Source organism: Rhinoderma darwinii, chromosome 2 (assembly GCF_050947455.1).
Source record: "Rhinoderma darwinii isolate aRhiDar2 chromosome 2, aRhiDar2.hap1, whole genome shotgun sequence".
NCBI lineage: Eukaryota > Metazoa > Chordata > Amphibia > Anura > Rhinodermatidae > Rhinoderma > Rhinoderma darwinii.
In genome coordinates, this window is record NC_134688.1 from 195288355 (window position 1) to 195308763 (window position 20409).

Below are 20409 nucleotides of genomic sequence, written 5' to 3' on the forward strand. Positions count from 1 at the left end.
TTATGATAAATGATCTTCAACGCAACGTTGAGGACTTGGACAATAGGGGGAAACTACAAAACATCAGAGTATTTGAGATACACAAAGCACCAGGAGATGAGAATGTTAATCTGATCCTACAGACAATCTTGCATCGTGCAGTGTGCAGTATAAAACTATGGGAGGCCATCCCAGGGACATAGTATGCTGTGTAATATAATTTTTGCTAAAAGAGCAAATTATGATGAAAATTTGACCTTTGCAACATATCGACTACCAAGAAACACAGGTACAACTCTTACAGGACCTTTCTTGGCTCACACTCCAGCGACAGACCACGAGACACTGTAATATTTCCTACACCTGGACTTGCCTTAACCCTGACAGCACAGGAGGAGGGCAGATTGTTTTGCCTCCATTCACCTGCAGATCTTGCTCCGTTCTGTGATTTCTTCCATTAGACTCTTCTACAACTCGCACAGCCTCCACTTCTGGATTCAACATGGATCCTGATCTGCTCACCCAAGCGTAGACTACTCCCCTTCGACTGGGTCCAGGACCTTCCACCATCAAGCTCTACTGAGGTGACTAATATTGGTTGGTACACACGGGAGTTTATAATATAGGCCTCATCTCGCCTTCTAATTGTGCCAACCTCCCGACAGCGTTAGAGCCCTTTTACACTGGCCAAACGAGCGTTAACAGAACTCTCGTTCCCGATAAGTGCCGTGTAAACAGGGAAATGATCGGCCGATGAACAAGCACATGCTGGCGACATGATAGAAATGTATGGGGACGAGTGATCTTAGTAACGAGCGCTCGCCCAAGAACTAGCTCCTTCTGAAAGAAGCAAACGAGCGGGACGATCAACGAGCCGTCTCGTTGATCGCCGCTCGTTTACACTGCTCGTGTCGGGAAGTGTAAAAGTACCCTATGTTTCATTCCCCCAGGTGTTAGCCTCACCTGCGCGCACGCACGCACCCCTGCAACCACCATCACACCCTACTCTTCATAAGGTATTCACTTTGCTGGTTCTTTCCCATCACCTCTGGCCATGGTTAGGTTTTTATCCCTTAATGTTAAAGAACTTGTGACGATTGCCGATCTCAGGTCACGTCACAAGGGTGAACTACACTACTGAGTTTATTAATTTACCTCATAAATCCACGCCCACCTACTCTAGATGACAGGATTATGCTAAATTACTCCCGTAGTTTCCAACACCCCAATAATTTATACCACAGTATGCTACCACCACCTATACTTATCTAGGCAATAGGGGCCTATGTCTCTATGTTCCCTTAACACCAGTTCCTATAACACAGGTTATCTAAATGGAACATAAAATACAGGTAACGTTCCTCACCTTCGGAAGATTAAGTTCTGTAAGACTACAAGGAAGAGACTTATAAATATTTCAAATTTAATACACAATAGTGCAGTGAAATACAAAAAAAATAGGTGGCAGATTAAAGGATGAAAAATATACATACAGTTACAATGCAATCAAACAGTTTATGAAAATAAAAAAGGGATAAAAGAAACAGAACAAAACCTTACTGATGTACAGCGGCGATATCCTGGCTGTGGGGACAGCTGAAAATACGGGCAGTCACTCCAACCGAGATATGGATCCCCAAGGACTGACACCGACCCTCACTTCTCATGGCATTTTAAACTCAGTTTTTCCCTCCAGTTCACTGGCTGGTGATGTCACTGAGAGGAGGCTGTTCATATGATAATGAAGCTTACTCCTCCCATTACACAGTTGTATTTCTATAGAGAAACATAAAAGTGGTCATGTGTCCTTGCAGGAATCCCTTAGAAATATAATATTACCTGCATTCACCTGTGCAGGCATTTACCAGCCAGGAAATATCAAACACCACTATAATAGGCCCATGTTTTTAGCCAATAGCCAATCCCAGGTAGTTCCTCTGAGTGTAGGGAATCTGAATTTGACGTATGTGTGAGGGCTATTTCCCCTGATCATAGATAGCTATGTGGGTTACTAAAAATATCAATTATGATGGGGTTTGCCTTGATGTATCATACTTTCTTTGAACATAAGCCATTGTCACATGTTTCTCCTGGTCCACAGGCAGACACACCACAGGCATCCATTTGCATAGCTTTAGATGTTGGGTCAGGACGTTTGGGCAATTACCTCCAGCCCTGGTGACAAATTCTTAATCAGCACATCTTGCACCTTGGTGAGGAAAGGGCCAATTAAACATTTGTCAGACAGTGGACATCCTTTGATGGCCAAAGATCTGCATTTCTTATGTAAATCAGAAGTATCTTCTGGTCAGAAGGAGTTATGAACGGACCTCCTAATAACCTACTTTTGATGATATTACCTATAACACAACAGAACTCAACTCCAGTACGGAGCGGTTTGGCTCTCCAGGAGTTCCACCTGTTGAAGCTGGATAAAGTCTATCTTTAAGAAACCTACATAAATAACAACGGCTCTTTCATGTTTACCAAACTTTGGAATCCCCACCGCTTATATGGCCAATGCAAATAACAAAACTTCAAGGATGGCTATACATATTGCTAGGTCTTGCCCTTTTCAGATGTTTCGTAATGAAACCGATATACAGGATCGCTTTATTGTATCTACAGGGTACCCTTGATAGACTTTCCATTGACATGTGTAATATGTATGCCCCCAATTCCTGTCAGCGCACCTTCTTAAAAGTCGTTCTTCATAAATAGTCTACCCTACAAAGTCCCGCGTTTTTGATTAAGGAGGGAATTTTAATATGCACTTTTCTGAAGTCAGAATCGGACTCCTTCACATTGGCCTCTGCCTCACAATCCCTTTCCGAGCCCTGGTACACACACCCTTTATGATCTCTGTTGAGTCGATAACCCGATTGCCAGAGCATACTCTTTCTTCTCCCATCCCCACTCTCGCATAGACTACTTCTTCGGTAACATCCCTACACTACAAGCCCTTGCTTAGGCAGATTTTAGGCGGGATTCACACGACCGGGTCGCGTCCGAGCCCGAGTGCCGGCCGGTAAAATCGGCCATTCTGCCCGGCCGGTTTGCATAAAGTTATGCATCCGTGCCGGGCCGGGCAGATCCGGACAGTGACATCAGCAGCAACTCCTGAAGGGGAATCCCCATGTGTTCGGGGATTCCGCTTCAGGAGTTTCCCCTGATGTCACTGCCCAGATATGGACAGAGACATCAAGCGCTCTGTCCAGGAGCGGAATCCCCGAACACACGGGGATTCCGCTCCTTCAAGGAGCTAAAGTGCGACTAGCACATAGCAGAGCGGGGAGATACCTCCCCGCTCTGCTATAGTGGCGTCGCTACAGTAGTAGTAGCAGCAGCTGCTAGCGGCGCCATCAAAGGTGTCGCCGGGCCAGGGCGCTTTTAAAACAAGCAGGAGAAGGGAGCCAGCGCAGCGCTCCCTCCACCTGCTGTACAGCCCGGCCCTGCCACACCGTGTACAGCGATGCCATTCGTCAGAATGGCATCAACTCCTCCTCCTCACATGCACTCTGCGCTGTGAGGAGGAGATAGAGCGCAAGAGCCGGAAAACCCGGCCGTCACTCGGGACACATCCCGGTGATGGCCGGGTATTACCCGGCCCCATAGACTTCTATGGGAGCCGGGCGGCCGGGTACCCGGGCGAAAATAGAGCATGTCCTATTTTTTGACGGGCGGTTTTCCCGGCCGTCAAAAAATCGGTCGTGTGAATAGCCCCATTAGGGGTCTATTATTCCTAATGCAGCCGGGTGCCGGCCGATTTATGAACGGCCGGCACCCGGCCGGGAAACCCTGTCGTGTGAATGAGGCCTTAGTCTTATCACTGATGTCCTCCTAACTCTCACAAATCCCCTGATCTTACTACCTAGTCTTCACCAAAGCCTTGACGGATACAGCATCCACTAATGATTCTGAAACGGAGGCCCTGCCTTTTAACATCTCTAGACCTCTTTTGTTCCTTAGACTCTGTTCACCTCTGTGTTAAATTTTTCCATTGAAAAACCGGAGTGGCTGGGTTTGCGTTATTCTTCTAGTGAAAATAGACTGAATCTGTGATGGAAAGCCCTAACAGAGCCTCCGATACCGATGGGAATAGAGCCTTACAAACATTGTTCTGCTATGCATGTAAACTCTCCTCAAATACCTTGGGGGTAAGAATTACTTCTTCCTATTCCTCCCTTTTCCCTGCAAATATTTTCCTCATTCCAGAGAGGTACAATCACTGTTAGAGAAGTGAAAATGCCTCCCACTATCCCTTCTAGCAGCACTTAAAATGTCTATTCTCTCTAAGTACCTATACGGGTATGTTCACACGGCAGCGTCCGATACGGCTGAAATTACGGAGCTGTTTTCAGGAGAAAACAGCTCCTGCATTTCAGACGTAATTGCTCGTACTCGCGTTTTGCGAGGCGTCAATTACGGGCGTAATTTGGAGCTGTTCTTCATTGGATTCAATGAAAAACGGCTCAAATTACGCCCCAAGAAGTGTCCTGCACTTCTTTGCCGAGGCAGTCATTTTACGCGTCGTCTTTTGACAGCGACGTGTAAAATTAAAGGTCGTCGGCACAGTACATCGGCAAACCCATTGAAAGCAATGGGCAGATGTTTGCCGACATATTGAAGCCGTCTTTTCAGGCGTAATTCGAGGCGTAAAACGCCTGAAAATAAGTCGTGTGAACCCAGCCTACCTGTTCAAAATACTCCTGATTAAAGTCTCACAGACGCACCTGCATGCTAACCAGTCTACCTTCATTTTTTTTCTTTCTACTAAAGAGGTGAGAAGATGAGCCGTCTATTTTTTTTTGTCCCTTCAATTTTGCTGATTATGTAGATATATGCATGTTGACATAGGCCTAAGTGGATTGCATGAATGGCCTGAACTTTTATCTCTAAGGAGAAGGGACACATGGGGAAAACACAGTTGTGCCACAGCAAAAAAAAAAAAACTACACATTTGCCATTTGTTGGGTGATTTTCATTTCCCCATTGAAGTCAATGGTGGAAAATCTGCAACAAATGCGTAACTATGACGCAGAATAAATTGACATGCTGCAAATTTTCGTATCTGCACCGCAGGTCAATTTCTCCAGCATGTGGGTTGACATTTCTTAAACGTCATCCACTTTTCTGCTACTGTAATATGCTGTGCATAATAGGGCCGCAAATCCGAACGGAAAATCCATATCAATTACGCTACGTGTTAACTTAGTCTTACAGGCAAGATTCTACCAAGCGAGAAACAAAACTAAAAATAAAAAAAACTTTCAACAGGCTGCAAAAATGTGGTGTGAACCAAGCCTTAATCCAATTTGTCATGACTTATGAGATTCTGCTCGTTTCAGCGTTTTTTTTTGCATTAGATTCAACAGCAGTGAAAAATACATAAAGAGCGTTAAATCAACAAACAGCAGTTCAAAGGAATTTTGAGGCCCAGTTCACACAGTTTTTTGAGGCAGAAACTGCGACATAATCAGCGCCAGAAAAGCCCGAAACCGCCTCCCATTTCAAATAGCCAATAACAAGACCTGAAACACACAGGATTGGGAGCAAGAATTACCTGAACAAGTCATGCTCTGGTCAAAAATGGCATCTCTAGCAAAGCCAGAAAATCCAGATTTGACTGAAGATGAAGTAGAGTTATAGGAATAAAATTATGAAAGCCCGAAATGACTAACTTTATTTTTTTACCTGTACATACCTGGCTATTGATCTGGAACTTTCCTACTTCCGTCACTGTAATCTTCTCCAGTTCAGGTAAAATGGTCAGCGATCCCTGCCTTATTCCATACCCTTGTTATTACAGGCAAGTGTGAAGAAAAAAAACAAAGAAAAAAAAACACCATAGATTATCAAGGCAAATGGTAAAAAAAAAAAAAAAAAAAAAAAAAAGACTATGCAAAAAACGTTCTAAGATCCTGCCTAATAAGTTTTATAGGTTAAAAAAAAATTAGAACAAAAAACAAAACGCTTCGGTAAATGCTCCTACTGAAGTAAACTAAACGGCAAAGTAAGAATTGGAGATATATACTTTAGGAAATAGTAGTCTGTAATGATTAAAATAGTAGTAGAAGTAATAATTAAAAAAAGTAACAAATAGCAAATGATGGTACATTTAACCCCTTCCCACTTTGGCCACTTTTGACCTTCCTGACAGAGCCTCATTTTTCAAATCTGACATGTTTCAATTTGTGATAACTTCGGAATGCTTTTTCCTGTCCAAGCGATTCTGAGATTGTTTTCTCGTGACACATTGGACTTTGTTACTGGCAAAATTAGTAGTTTTCTAAATTTAAATGTATCTGCTTGTAAGATAGGCAGTTATACCACACAAAATTGTTGCTAATTAACATCCCCCTCATGTCTACTTTAGATTGGCATAGTTTTTTGAACATCCTTTTTTTTCTAGGACGTTACGAGGCTTTGAACTTTAGTAGCAATTTCTCACATTTTCAAGAAAATTTCAAAAGGCTATTTTTACAGGGGCCAGTTCAGTTCTGAAGTGGTTTTGAGGGCCTTATATATTAGAAACCCCGAATAAGTCACCCCATTTTAAAAACGTCACCTCTCAAAGTATTCAGAACAGCATTTAGAAAATTTCTTAACCCTTTTAGATGTTTCACAGGATTTATAGCAAAGTAGAGGTGAAATTTACAAATCTTTTTTTTTGGTAGAAGTTCATTTTTAATCCATTTTTTTTGTAACACAAGGTATTACCAGAAAAATGCCACTCAATATTCATTGTCCATGTTCTGCAGATTTAGGAAATATCCCACATGTTGCCCTAATGTGGTAATAGATTTTGGGGTCTTCTTTTTATTAGAAGAGAGGGAGGGGAAGGGGAAGGGGAGCAAGAGAGGGAGGGAGAGAGGGAGGGGAAGGGGAAGGGGAGAAAGAGAGGGAGGGAGAGAGGGAGGGGAAGGGGAGCGAGAGGGAGGGGAAGGGGAAGGGGAGAAAGAGAGGGAGGGGAAGGGGAAGGGGAGAAAGAGAGGGAGGGGAAGGGGAAGGGGAGAAAGAGAGGGAGGGGAAGGGGAAGGGGAGAAAGAGAGGGAGGGGAAGGGGAAGGGGAAGGGGAGAAAGAGAGGGAGGGGAAGGGGAAGGGGAGAAAGAGAGGGAGGGGAAGGGGAAGGGGAGAAAGAGAGGGAGGGGAAGGGGAAGGGGAGAAAGAGAGGGAGGGGAAGGGGAAGGGGAGAAAGAGAGGGAGGGGAAGGGGAAGGGGAGAAAGAGAGGGAGGGGAAGGGGAAGGGGAGAAAGAGAGGGAGGGGAAGGGGAAGGGGAGAAAGAGAGGGAGGGGAAGGGGAAGGGGAGAAAGAGAGGGAGGGGAAGGGGAAGGGGAGAAAGAGAGGGAGGGGAAGGGGAAGGGGAGAAAGAGAGGGAGGGGAAGGGGAAGGGGAGAAAGAGAGGGAGGGGAAGGGGAAGGGGAGAAAGAGAGGGAGGGGAAGGGGAAGGGGAAGGGGAGAAAGAGAGGGAGGGGAAGGGGAAGGGGAAGGGGAGAAAGAGAGGGAGGGGAAGGGGAAGGGGAGAAAGAGAGGGAGGGGAAGGGGAAGGGGAGAAAGAGAGGGAGGGGAAGGGGAGAAAGAGAGGGAGGGGAAGGGGAGAAAGAGAGGGAGGGGAAGGGGAGAAAGAGAGGGAGGGGAAGGGGAGAAAGAGAGGGAGGGGAAGGGGAGAAAGAGAGGGAGGGGAAGGGGAGAAAGAGAGGGAGGGGAAGGGGAGAAAGAGAGGGAGGGGAAGGGGAGAAAGAGAGGGAGGGGAAGAGAGACTACTGCTGCATCTAGTAAGGGTTTGAAGCTCACCATATTGCTGGATTCACAGCTACACTGATCATTAAGGCCTTATTCACATGGACGTGTCCCTTTTGCGCCGCACAAAAGGTCCGTGTCATCAGCATATGATGCGTGGCTGCGTGATTTTTTGCGCAGCCGGCATCATTATGACACTCTGGTTTTATGTTTACAAACAGAAAAGCACGTGGTGCTTCTCTGTTTTCATTCATTTATTTATTTTACTGCTGTTGCGCGAATCACGCGCGGCACCCGGAAGTGCTTCCGTGTGCTGAGCGCGATTTGCACTAACCCATTGACTTCAATGGGTGCGTGCAGCGCGAAACACGGGCAAATATAGGACGTCATGAGTTTTACGCAGCGCACATACGCTGCGTGAAATTCACTGACAGTCTGAACGCCCACATTCATTAAAGGTCCGTGCGACGCGCGCACGGAAGTATAACACGTTCGTGTGAATAAGGCCTAATGCTGTATCATTTCCTCCATCCTGCTGAATCTAAAGGGTGTGCTAGAGAGATAGAGCTGGATCTTCTCTCTTCTCTGTGTGCAGTGTATGGAATACATCATAGCAGTTAGGCCCCCCTCTGAAGCAGAGCTCAGGCAAAACGGACAAATACCGATGAAGCCTGCAGAGGGGAAAACTGCTTATAAATGCAGGATATAAGGCATATAAATGCCAGATATAGTCATGTACACACACACACACACGATAGCTTATTCAGAAGTTTCACCTGAAACGATAGGTACGCTTTAAAGGAACAGTGTCATCACAAAAAAATTTTTAATATGTTAAAGATGTTAGTGCTTTATTAAAAACGTTTGGATTAATTTGTGTGTTTGTGTGTTACTTTTTCTTATTTTTACACTTTTTCTTCCCTATGGGGGCTGCCATTTTTTTTTCCATTTCTGTATGTGTCGATTAACGACACATACAGACATGGAATACGGCAGCCACAGTCCCATAGGGACTGCGAACGGGTCCCGTCCCATCCACTTCTGTGTACGCCGTCTGTGTGGGAACTGCACATGCGCCGCTCCCACACAGTCCAATTTGAAATGCGCGCCGTCCGGCGCCATTTTCCTGTGGACCGGAAGTCGCGGCCGGACAGTAATATTACTACTTCCGGTCGCGGCTTCCGGACTTGTGCACTTGGACCAGCGGCAGCAGACGGAGCGGACGGGCCGGAGGGAGCCGCGGCGGCAGGAGCAGGTAAGAGATTTCTATGTATGTTCGTGTTTGTGTGTGTTTACTACTGTATGTAAACCTACTACACTGTGTGTTAGCTCAAAAAATGGCGACACACAGTGTAGGAGGTTAGACCGTTCAATCCCCTCGTTTATCCCGGCACTAGCCAGGATAAAGGAGGGGGGGGGATGCTGAGAGCTCACTAGAGCGAGGGATTTTTTCCCAATTTTGCAGCAAAAAGCAATGTGGTTGCTTTACCACATGCAAAGCTGCAATTTTGGGAATAGCTCCATCTAGTGACCAGCACTGGGAAATATTATAAATTAGAATCTAATTTATAATATTTCCTGACTCGTGAAAAAAATTTGAACAATGTTTAATCACCTACACACTAAATGTTTAATTAAAAAAAAAAAAAAAAAAACATGTTTTGCTGGCAACACATTCCCTTTAACTACCTCAGCCGTCCTGAGTATTGTTGCTGACAATATGCATCCCTTTGTGGCCAGTGTCTTCTACTTACCCTCGGGGCTTCTCATTGTGACGTTGATGAACTTGCTTGCAACCATAAGCATAAACAGGACCCAGAAGCATGCAAGAAGCATCAGCCAACGATGGTGCATGATGTCAAGTGACAGCCATAAATCCACTACAGATTCCTGAAAAACATTGATATGTCACTTTTAGAACATCAGCCGTATGGTTAGGTCCTTTAACTTAAAATTAGAATCTAGTTACAGTTGAACCTAGCTAGGCTTGACGAACGTCTAAACATATCCCAAAGAAAACACCTTTGTGCAGAAAAAAAAAAAGTGCTACTCTCGCTACCAGTACATTTAGGCTTCATTCACAGTTTGGCGTTTTACACTGTATTAATAAATGCACTTTTAAAAGCGTTCTTTTTAAATATTACTGCGTTTATGGTATTTATTGTGGCATTTTTCATTTACTACATGCTTCCCCAACCCCCTCGTGGATACTGTATATGAACAGACTTTGTTTAAGACCACAAAACTTATCTTTAAGAATATCTGCATGTTCAGAAAACTTGATTTTTTATAAAGACATATCAAAGGTTTTAAACGGTGGGGGCCCTGAAATGAAGGTGCAGAAGATCTCAGCTAAGTGCCCTGCATCTCTGGCTGTGATTGGTGCTCCCCGTCGGGGTATGTTCACACGGCAGCGTCCGTAACGGCTGAAATTACGGGGCTGTTTTCAGGAGAAAACAGCACCGTAATTTCAGCCGTATTGGCATGTTGAGGTGCTTTTTGCTGCGTCCATTACGGACGTTAAATGGAGCTGTTTTTCTATGGAGTCCATGGAAAACTGCTCCATTTACGTCTGAAGAAGTGACAGGCACTTCTTTGACGCAGGTGTCTTTTTTACGCCCCGCCTTTTGAAAGCGGGGCGTAAAAAAAAAGACCGTCTGCACAGCACATCGTAAGACCCATTCTAATGAATGGGCAGATGTTTGCCGACGCTATTGAGCCGAAATTTTGCACGTAATTCGGGACAAAAACGCCCGAATTACGTCCGTAAATAGTGTGTGTGCGCACATACCCTCAGTCTTAAAACTGCTCACAGGAACATTCTAGGCGAGCCATCTTCAGCCTAACCAGGAGCGGGGATGAATAATAAACCTTAATAGGGGTATTCCCATCTTGGACATTTATGCCATATCCACAGGACATGCCATAAATGTCCGAAAGATGCGGGTCCCACCCCTGTAACCAACACCTACCTCTAGAACGTCTGGCCCCCGACCCCTGTCCTACCATCTCTCGCTGTTGATGGGCTTCGGCCACTGGGTACGAGGTAGCTGGGTTTCGCTACACTGTTTCAGGAACTTCCATAGAAGTGACTAGAAATTACAGAAACAGCATAGCACATTGAGCTACGCTGTTTCCGTAACCCAGGAGCTACAGAAACAGTGTTCTCTTCTTTGGAAGTTCCAGAAATAGCGTACAAAAACGCCCTCGGCTGTTTTTTGAAAAAATGGCCACATTGTAACTCCGTGGCAGGAGCCCAGCAACAGTGGGAGAAGGTAGGACAAGGACCAGGGGGACCCACGCTAGAGGTAGGTGCAGTTCCCAGAGGTGCGATCCACATCTATTGGACATTTACGGCATATCCTGGTGTGAAACACCTTTAAGAAACTAAAGAATACAACGAACAGGGATGAAAGGGCTGTTCATACCTTGATTTTCTTGAAAATCACAGCAAAACAGGATATCACCATGCTGTGTGAATACACCCTTAGGCTGGGTTCAGAAAGGCTTTTTCTCTACGTTTTAAATCACATGTAAGAAAAGACTGCAATTTAAGGCTACCGTCACACCTGCATTGTGACATTCCACTGTTCTGCTCCATCAGAGGAGTGAAATAAGGGAGTAACGAAAGCAACAGTCAACAACGGACACCGCCGGCGGAACCCATTGACTTTAATAGGTTCCATTGGGGTGTCCGTGATTTTACCGGACACAATAGCGAAGCATGCTGTGCTATTGTCTCCGGTAATCCCTGCCGGATCTGTGACGGAGACCCTTAACGGAGCTTCCAACGCAGATGTGAACGAAGCCCAAACCGGTTTTTTTTTTTCTAACTTTGTGTTTTTAATGGCTTTTTTTTGTTGTTTTTTCTTACTTGTGACATTTTATTCAAGCGTTACAAAGCAAAAAACTGCAAAACACTGTGTAGACATTTTCATATTAGACTACGAACTTTCAATTATCTGGCCATGGCCTTTTAGTGAAAAAAACAAACAACGTTGTGAAAGTTATTTGTTTTGTCATTTGAAACAAATTAGTATTAACGAACAAAAGAATATCATGGTATGTCGTGCTATTTCTCCCCTACCTCCTTTTATTTATTTTTTAATTCAGTGTATCAACAGGAGTAGTTTTTGTTCTGGTTCTTTACATGATTTTGGCAATCATGGCAAAGAAGAATCTTTTTTGTAAGGAAAAACAACAATAAAAACACTCATAGAAATATACCCTAAACCTAATCACATCTGCGTTGTGGCTTCCGTTCTCACGTATCCGTCAGAGGACCGAAAGAACGGAAGTTAACGTTTCCGTACTACGGTATTGCTTCCGTCAAAACAACAGAACCCTTGCACAACGGAGACGGAAACAGTACACAGCAAATACGCAAAAGCTGCATGTTTTACTGCGGGCCAATCCGCCGCATAAAATTACGCATACGCGATTCCTCCATGAGCATCCATTATGGTTTCCGACACTTTCGACTATAAGAAGAGCCTGACTACACATTTAATTCAGAGATATACAGGGTTAAACCTACACCTCATAAATATAAAATTAATCAGGGCAGGTGCCGAGCAGCCATTATATTAGTTAGAAAGGTGTAACACCCTGTGATCCAGGGCTTAGTCTTGTACCTGACACAGGCTCGCACTAAAATCACGACATACCTAAGAACACATCCACATAGGAAAGCTTTTCGCATTTTACCTACTGCTGTCAACGCTCTCACCTACCTTACAGCTGTGCCCACATGTAGCATCATGATAAGGCAGCGGGCAGGAGGTTCCCTCACGGACAGAACATGTAACTAGCTGAGATGAAAGATAGCTGTGGTTTGATGATGTCACGGTCATGTGACCAGGCTCAGACGTAGCATCACGGTATCATGTGACCGCTCCGTATTACGAGCCAAGAGAATGTGGCGGGAGAATCAAGTGAAGTGATTCGTGTGGCGTCATTATTGCTATCTGCTATCTGTAATGTGGAAAGCGGGTGCGGATGAAAAGCTTCGTATTGCAGGGTTCGCTGGTCCAGTTATGTGCTTGAGAAAAGAAAACTTTCTTGCACTCATATTTCTAAATGTCATTGTAGCTGCACTCAAGTTCGTCTATTCAATGTATGCGATTCTCATACATATCACATAGGGGCTTTCTCCGTTGTGTGCGTGTCACATACTGACCTGAGCAGGGAGAGTCTCTGTCCGGTACATTGCACAGTGAGGCCAGGGCATATACCAACTTGTTCAATTCACTAAATGTTGTAGAAAAAGAGGGAGGGGATTTAAAAAAAAAAAATAATAATAATCTTTATGAATGAGGGCTAAATTAAAAAAAAGGTAGGTTCTGGAAAATCCCTTGAAATGTCTTCCTCAGTTGCTACTTGTTGCAGCAGTGCATTATAACAAAGCGCCAATTCATAGTTTGTTGCCAAGGAGCAACTGAGAGAATTTGAAATGGCTTTGGAAATCTATCGGAAATGCAGCCTAAAATTTTTGCATTACATTTAGGTGCTCATGCACACTTGCAGAGTCCGCACGGCTCCTTTACTACCAAGCCTAACAGCATCCGACAAACTCTGAGTGTAGGTGATATTCTCCCCTAGAAGCCATGCCAACGATTTTCTCCTGTCGGATTTGTACGGGATCCACATGTACCTCTATTAACCCCTTCCCGCCGCAGCCACTTTAGGATCAAACGACAGAGCCTCATTTTTAAAATCTGACGTGTCACTTTATGTGGTAATATCTTCGGAATGCTTTTACCTATCCAAGCGATTCTGAGATTGTTTTCTCGTGACATATTGTACTTTATTTAGTGAAAAAATTTGGTCGATAAATTCAATATTTTTTTTTTGAGAAAATTTGCATTTTTCTAAATTCAAATGTATCTGCCTGTAAGACAGATAGTAATACCAAACAAAATAGTGACTAGTTTATGTCTACTTTATATTGGCATAATTTTTTTTGAACATCCTTTTATTTTTCTAGGATGTTACAAGGCTTATAAGTTTAGCAGCAGTTTCTCATATTTTCAAGAAAATTTCAAAAGCCTATTTTTTTTAGGGAACAGTTCAGATCTGAAGTGGTTTTGAGGGCCTTATATATTAGGAACCCCCACAAATCACCCCATTTTAAAAACTGCACCCCTTAAAGTTTTTAATACAGCATTTAGAAAGTTTCTTAACCCTTTATGCATTTCACAGGAATTAAAGCAAAGTGGAAGGGAAATTTGCAAATTTTTTTTTTTTTTTTTTACAGAAATTCCATTTTAATCCATTTTTCCTGTAATACTGAAGGTTTTTACCAGAGAAACACAACTGAATATTTATTGCTCGGATTCTGCAGTTTTTAGAAATATCCCACATGCGGCCCTAGTGCGCTAATGGACCGAAACAAAAGCCCCTTAAAAAGGGTCTATCACCAGATTTTGCAACCCCTATCTCCTATTGCAGCAGATCGGCGCTGCAATGGAGATAAGAGTAATGTGTTTTGTTTTTTTTTTAAAACGAGCATTTTTGGTCAAGTTATGACCATTTTTATATTTATGCAAATGAGGCTTTCTAAAGTACAACTGGGCGTGTTTAACGTTAAAGTACAACTGGGCGTGTTTAACCCCTTAATGACCGGGCCATTTTGCACGTTAATGACCAAGGATTATTTTTTGTTTTTTCACGGTTGCATTCCAAGAGTCTTAACTTTTTTTTTATTCCGTCGACATAGCCGTATAAGGGCTTGTTTTTTGCGGGACGAGTTGTATTTTGTAATTGCACCATTTTTAGATGCTTACAATATATTGATTAACTTTTATTAACTTTATTTTAGGAGAGAATTGAAAATAAGCAGCTATTCCAGCATTGATTTTCACGTTATAAATTTTTACGCCGTGTACTATGCAGCGTAAATAACATGTTAACTTTATTCTATGGGTCGGCACGATTACGGGGATACCAAATATGTAAGGGTTTTATATGTTTTCCTACGTTTGCACAATAAAAACCCTTTTAGAAAAAAATGACTTGTTTTTGCATCGCCGCATTCCAAGAGCCGTAACGTTTTTATTTTTCCGTCGATGTGGTCGTATGTGGGCTTGATTTTTGCGGGCCAATGTGTAGTTTTCATTAGTACTATTTTTAGGGTACATAGGACTTATAGATTAACTTTTATTTTATTTTTTATGGGGGGAATGGGAGAAAAGAGAGAATTTTGCCGTTGTTTTTTGCGGTTTTTTTGGACGTGTTAATTTTATTGGTCAAGTTGTTACGATCGCGGGGATACCATATATGTGTATGTGTGATTTGTTTTGACACTTTTACTGAATAAAACCACTTTTTGGGCAAAAAAAGTAGTTTTATTTGATTTTGACTGTAATTATTATTATTTTTTTCTACAAACTTTATTTAACTGATTGACATTTTTTTTTTTAAAGTCCCATCAGGGGACTTCACTATGCGATGTGCCGATCGCATATATAATGCTTTGGTATACTTAGTATACCAAAGCATTATTGCCTGTCAGTGTAAGGGTATGTGCACACACACTAATTACGTCCGTAATTGACGGACGTATTTCGGCCGCAAGTACCGGACCGAACACACTGCAGGGAGCCGGGCTCCTAGCATCATACTTATGTACGACGCTAGGAGTCCCTGCCTCGCTGCAGGACAACTGTCCCGTACTGTAATAATGTTTTCAGTATGGGACAGTTGTCCTGCAGTGAGGCAGGGACTTCTAGCATCGTACATAAGTATGATTCTAGGAGCCCGGCTCCCTGCACTGTGTTCGGTCCGGGACTTGCGGCCGAAATACGTCCGTCAATTACGGACGTAATTAGTGTGTGTGCACATACCCTAAAACTGACAGGCAATCTGTTAGGTCATGCCTCCGACATCGCCTAACAGGCAGATGCTGAAGGCAGACCTGGGGGTCTTTGTTAGACCCCCGGCTGTCATGGAAACCCGACGGCGACCCGCGATTTGTTTGTGGAGGCGCCGATCGGGTGACAGAGGGAGCTCCCTCCCTCTGTCAAACACATTAGATGCCGCTGTCACCATTGACAGCGGCATTTAATGGGTTAAACTGCCGGAATCGAAGCGCGCTTCGATTCCGGCAGTTGCAGCAGGAGCCAGGCTGAGTATAACAGCCGTGCTCCTGCCGCTGATCGTATGGGTACAGTCTCAGTACCCGCGCCATCACAGGACGGATATATCCGTCCTCCTGCGCGAACTAGCAGCTGCTGAGGACGGATATATCCGTCCTTCGGCGTTAAGGAGTTAAAGTAAAAGTACAACTGGGCGTGTATTGTGTATGTACATCTGGGCATTTTTACTTCTTTTACTAGCTGGGCGTTGTGAATGGGAGTGTATGATGCTGACGAATCAGCATCATCCACTTCTCTTCACAACGCCCAGCTTCTGGCAGTGCAGACACACAGCGTGTTCTCGAGAGATCATGCTGTGACGTCACTCACTTCCTGCCCCAGGTCCTGCATCGTGTCGGACGAGCGAGGACACATCGGCACCAGAGGCTACAGTTGATTCTGCAGCAGCATCAGCGTTTGCAGGTAAGTAGCTACATCGACTTACCTGCAAACGCCGATACTGCTGCAGAATCAACTGTAGCCTCTGGTGCCGATGTGTCCTCGCTCGTCCGACACGATGCAGGACCTGGGGCAGGAAGTGAGTGACGTCACAGCGTGATCTCTCGAGAACACGTTGTGTGTCTGCACTGCCAGAAGCTGGGCGTTCTGAAGAGAAGTGGATGATACTTCTCATCAGAAAGCCCAGCTAGTAAAAGTAGTAAAAACGCCCCGATGTACGCACATAATACACGCCCAGTTGGACTTTTACTTTAAACACGCCCAGTTGGACTTTTGCAAGCCTCATTTGCATAAATACAAAACTGGTCATAACTTGGCCAAAAATGCTCGTTTTTTAAAAATAAAAACGTTACTGTAATCTACATTGCAGCGCCTATCTGCTGCAATAGCAGATAGGGGTTGCAAAATCTGGTGACAGTGCCTCTTTAAGCAAAGGAGCACATAGAGGATTTTAGGGCTTTCCTTTTCATAAATTATATTTCAGGCACCATGTCAGGTAAGAAGAGGTCTTGTGGTGCAAAAACAATGGAAACCCCCCAAAAGTGACTCCATTTGGTAAACTACACCCCTTGAGGAATTAATCTAGGGGTGTAGTGAGCATTTTGACCACACAGTTTTTTGCTGAATTTATTAGAATTGGGATGGGAATATTAAAAAAAAAAAAAAAAAAAATTAACATTTTTTTTGCAAAAAGCTGAAGTTCTAGCCCAAAATTTAGCATTTTCACAAGGACTATAGGAGAAAAGAACCTCAATATTCGTAAAGCATTCTCTCCAGAGTAAGGCAATACCCCACATGTGGTCATAAACTGCTATTTGGACACACAGCAAGGCTCTAAAGGGAAGGAGCGTCATTTAGTATTTGAGTGGAGATTTTACAAGATTCGTTTTTTGACACCATGTTGCATTGAGCTAAGGTACCAGTACAGTCGAACCCCCAAAAAATTACCCCATTTTGGAAACTAGATCCCTCAAGGAATTTATCTAGGGGTGTAGTGAGCATTTTGACCCCACAAGTGTTTTGCAAAAATGAGTACACAATAGATGTTGCAGATTGAAAATTGCAGTTTTCCACAGATGTGCCATTTCAGTTCCCAATGTGTTGTACCCCGCATGTACCACCATAGACACACACCCCATAAATTGTTAAGCAGGTTCTCCAGAATACAGTAATACCCCATAAGTGGTCATAAATTGCCGTTTGGGCACACTGCCAGGCTCAGTTGGACCACCATTTGGCTTTTGAAGGGCAGATTTTGCTTGGTGTTTTAGTGGTATTTCAGCTTATAATGTGGGGGCATATGTAAGCTGGGCGGAGTACATCAGGGTATATGTAAGCTGGGCGGAGTACATCAGGGTATATGTAAGCTGGGCGGAGTACATTAGGGTATATGTAAGCTGGGCGGAGTACATCAGGGTATATGTAAACTGCGTAGTACATCAGGATATTTGTAAACTGGGCGGAGTAAATCAGGGCATATTTAAGCTGGGTGGGGTACATCAGGGTATATGTAAGCTGGGCAGAGTACATCAGGGTATATGTAAGCTGGGCGGAGTACATCAGGGTATATGTAAGCTGGGCGGAGTACATCAGGATATATGTAAGCTGGGTGGGGTACATCAGGGTATATGTAAGCTGTGCGTAGTACATCAGGATATATGTAAACTGAGGAGTACATCAGGGTATATGTAAGCTGGGCGGAGTACATCAGGGTATATGTAAGCTGGGCGGAGTACATCAGGATATATGTAAGCTGTGCGGAGTACATCAGGGTATATGTAAGCTGGGCGGAGTACATCAGGGTATATGTAAACTGAGGAGTACATCAGGGTATATGTAAGCTGGGCGGAGTACATCAGGGTATATGTAAGCTGGGCGGAGTACATCAGGGTATATGTAAACTGTGGGTAGTACATCAGGGTATATGTAAGCTGGGCGGAGTACATCAGGGTATATGTAAGCTGGGCGGAGTACATCAGGGTATATGTAAACTGAGGAGTACATCAGGGTATATGTAAGCTGGGCGGAGTACATCAGGATATATGTAAGCTGTGCGGAGTACATCAGGATATATGTAAGCTGTGCGTAGTACATCAGGGTATATGTAAGCTGGGCGGAGTACATCAGGGTATATGTAAACTGGGTAGTACATCAGGGTATATGTAAGCTGGGCGGAGTACATCAGGGCATATGTAAGCTGGGTGGAGTACATCAGGGTATATGTAAGCTGGGCGGAGTACATCAGGGTATATGTAAGCTGGGCGGAGTACATCAGGGTATATGTAAGCTGGGCGGAGTACATCAGGGTATATGTAAACTGTGAGGAGTACATCAGGGTATATGTAAGCTGGGCGGAGTACATCAGGATATATGTAAACTGTGCGGAGTACATCAGGATATATGTAAGCTGTGCGTAGTACATCAGGGTATATGTAAACTGTGGGTAGTACATCAGGGTATATGTAAGCTGGGCGGAGTACATCAGGGTATATGTAAGCTGGGCGGAGTACATCAGGGTATATGTAAACTGAGGAGTACATCAGGGTATATGTAAGCTGGGCGGAGTACATCAGGATATATGTAAGCTGTGCGGAGTACATCAGGATATATGTAAGCTGTGCGTAGTACATCAGGGTATATGTAAGCTGGGCGGAGTACATCAGGGTATATGTAAGCTGGGCGGAGTACATCAGGATATATGTAAGCTGTGCGGAGTACATCAGGGTATATGTAAGCTGGGCGGAGTACATCGGTATATGTAAGCTGGGCGGAGTACATCAGGGTATATGTAAACTGTGGGTAGTACATCAGGGTATATGTAAGCTAGGCGGAGTACATCAGGGCATATGTAAGCTGGGTGGAGTACATCAGGGTATATGTAAGCTGGGCGGAGTACATCAGGGTATATGTAAGCTGGGCGGAGTACATCAGGGTATATGTAAGCTGGGCGGAGTACATCAGGGTATATGTAAGCTGGGCGGAGTACATCAGGATATATGTAAACTGCGTAGTACATCAGGATATTTGTAAACTGGGCGGAGTAAATCAGGGCATATTTAAGCTGGGTAGGGTACATCAGGGTATATGTAAGCTGGGCAGAGTACATCAGGGTATATGTAAGCTGGGCGGAGTACATCAGGGTATATGTAAGCTGGGCGGAGTACATCAGGATATATGTAAGCTGGGTGGGGTACATCAGGGTATATGTAAGCTGTGCGTAGTACATCAGGATATATGTAAACTGAGGAGTACATCAGGGTATATGTAAGCTGGGCGGAGTACATCAGGGTATATGTAAGCTGGGCGGAGTACATCAGGATATATGTAAGCTGTGCGGAGTACATCAGGGTATATGTAAGCTGGGCGGAGTACATCAGGGTATATGTAAACTGAGGAGTACATCAGGGTATATGTAAGCTGGGCGGAGTACATCAGGGTATATGTAAGCTGGGCGGAGTACATCAGGGTATATGTAAACTGTGGGTAGTACATCAGGGTATATGTAAGCTGGGCGGAGTACATCAGGGTATATGTAAGCTGGGCGGAGTACATCAGGGTATATGTAAACTGAGGAGTACATCAGGGTATATGTAAGCTGGGCGGAGTACATCAGGATATATGTAAGCTGTGCGGAGTACATCAGGATATATGTAAGCTGTGCGTAGTACATCAGGGTATATGTAAGCTGGGCGGAGTACATCAGGGTATATGTAAACTGGGTAGTACATCAGGGTATATGTAAGCTGGGCGGAGTACATCAGGGCATATGTAAGCTGGGCGGAGTACATCAGGGTATATGTAAGCTGGGCGGAGTACATCAGGGTATATGTAAGCTGGGCGGAGTACATCAGGGTATATGTAAACTGTGAGGAGTACATCAGGGTATATGTAAGCTGGGCGGAGTACATCAGGATATATGTAAGCTGGGTGGGGTACATCAGGGTATATGTAAGCTGTGCGTAGTACATCAGGATATATGTAAACTGAGGAGTACATCAGGGTATATGTAAGCTGGGCGGAGTACATCAGGGTATATGTAAGCTGGGCGGAGTACATCAGGGTATATGTAAGCTGGGCGGAGTACATCAGGATAT

The 20409-nt window shown here is 44.2% G+C and overlaps 1 protein-coding gene across 1 annotated transcript in view; it reads right to left on the reverse strand.

Moving 5' to 3' along the window:
• The window catches only part of CHST10 (carbohydrate sulfotransferase 10), a 66755-nt gene extending 54181 nt beyond the window's left edge, over positions 1 to 12574 (reverse strand). The window contains exons 1-3 of the mRNA XM_075852677.1: positions 12455 to 12574; positions 9476 to 9611; positions 5684 to 5775 (exon numbers count right to left, since the gene is read on the reverse strand). Coding sequence (XP_075708792.1) covers positions 5684 to 5775; positions 9476 to 9611; positions 12455 to 12574 — 348 coding nt within the window. The remainder of the gene's footprint in view (positions 1 to 5683; positions 5776 to 9475; positions 9612 to 12454) is intronic.
• Positions 12575 to 20409: the final 7835 nt, after the last annotated feature.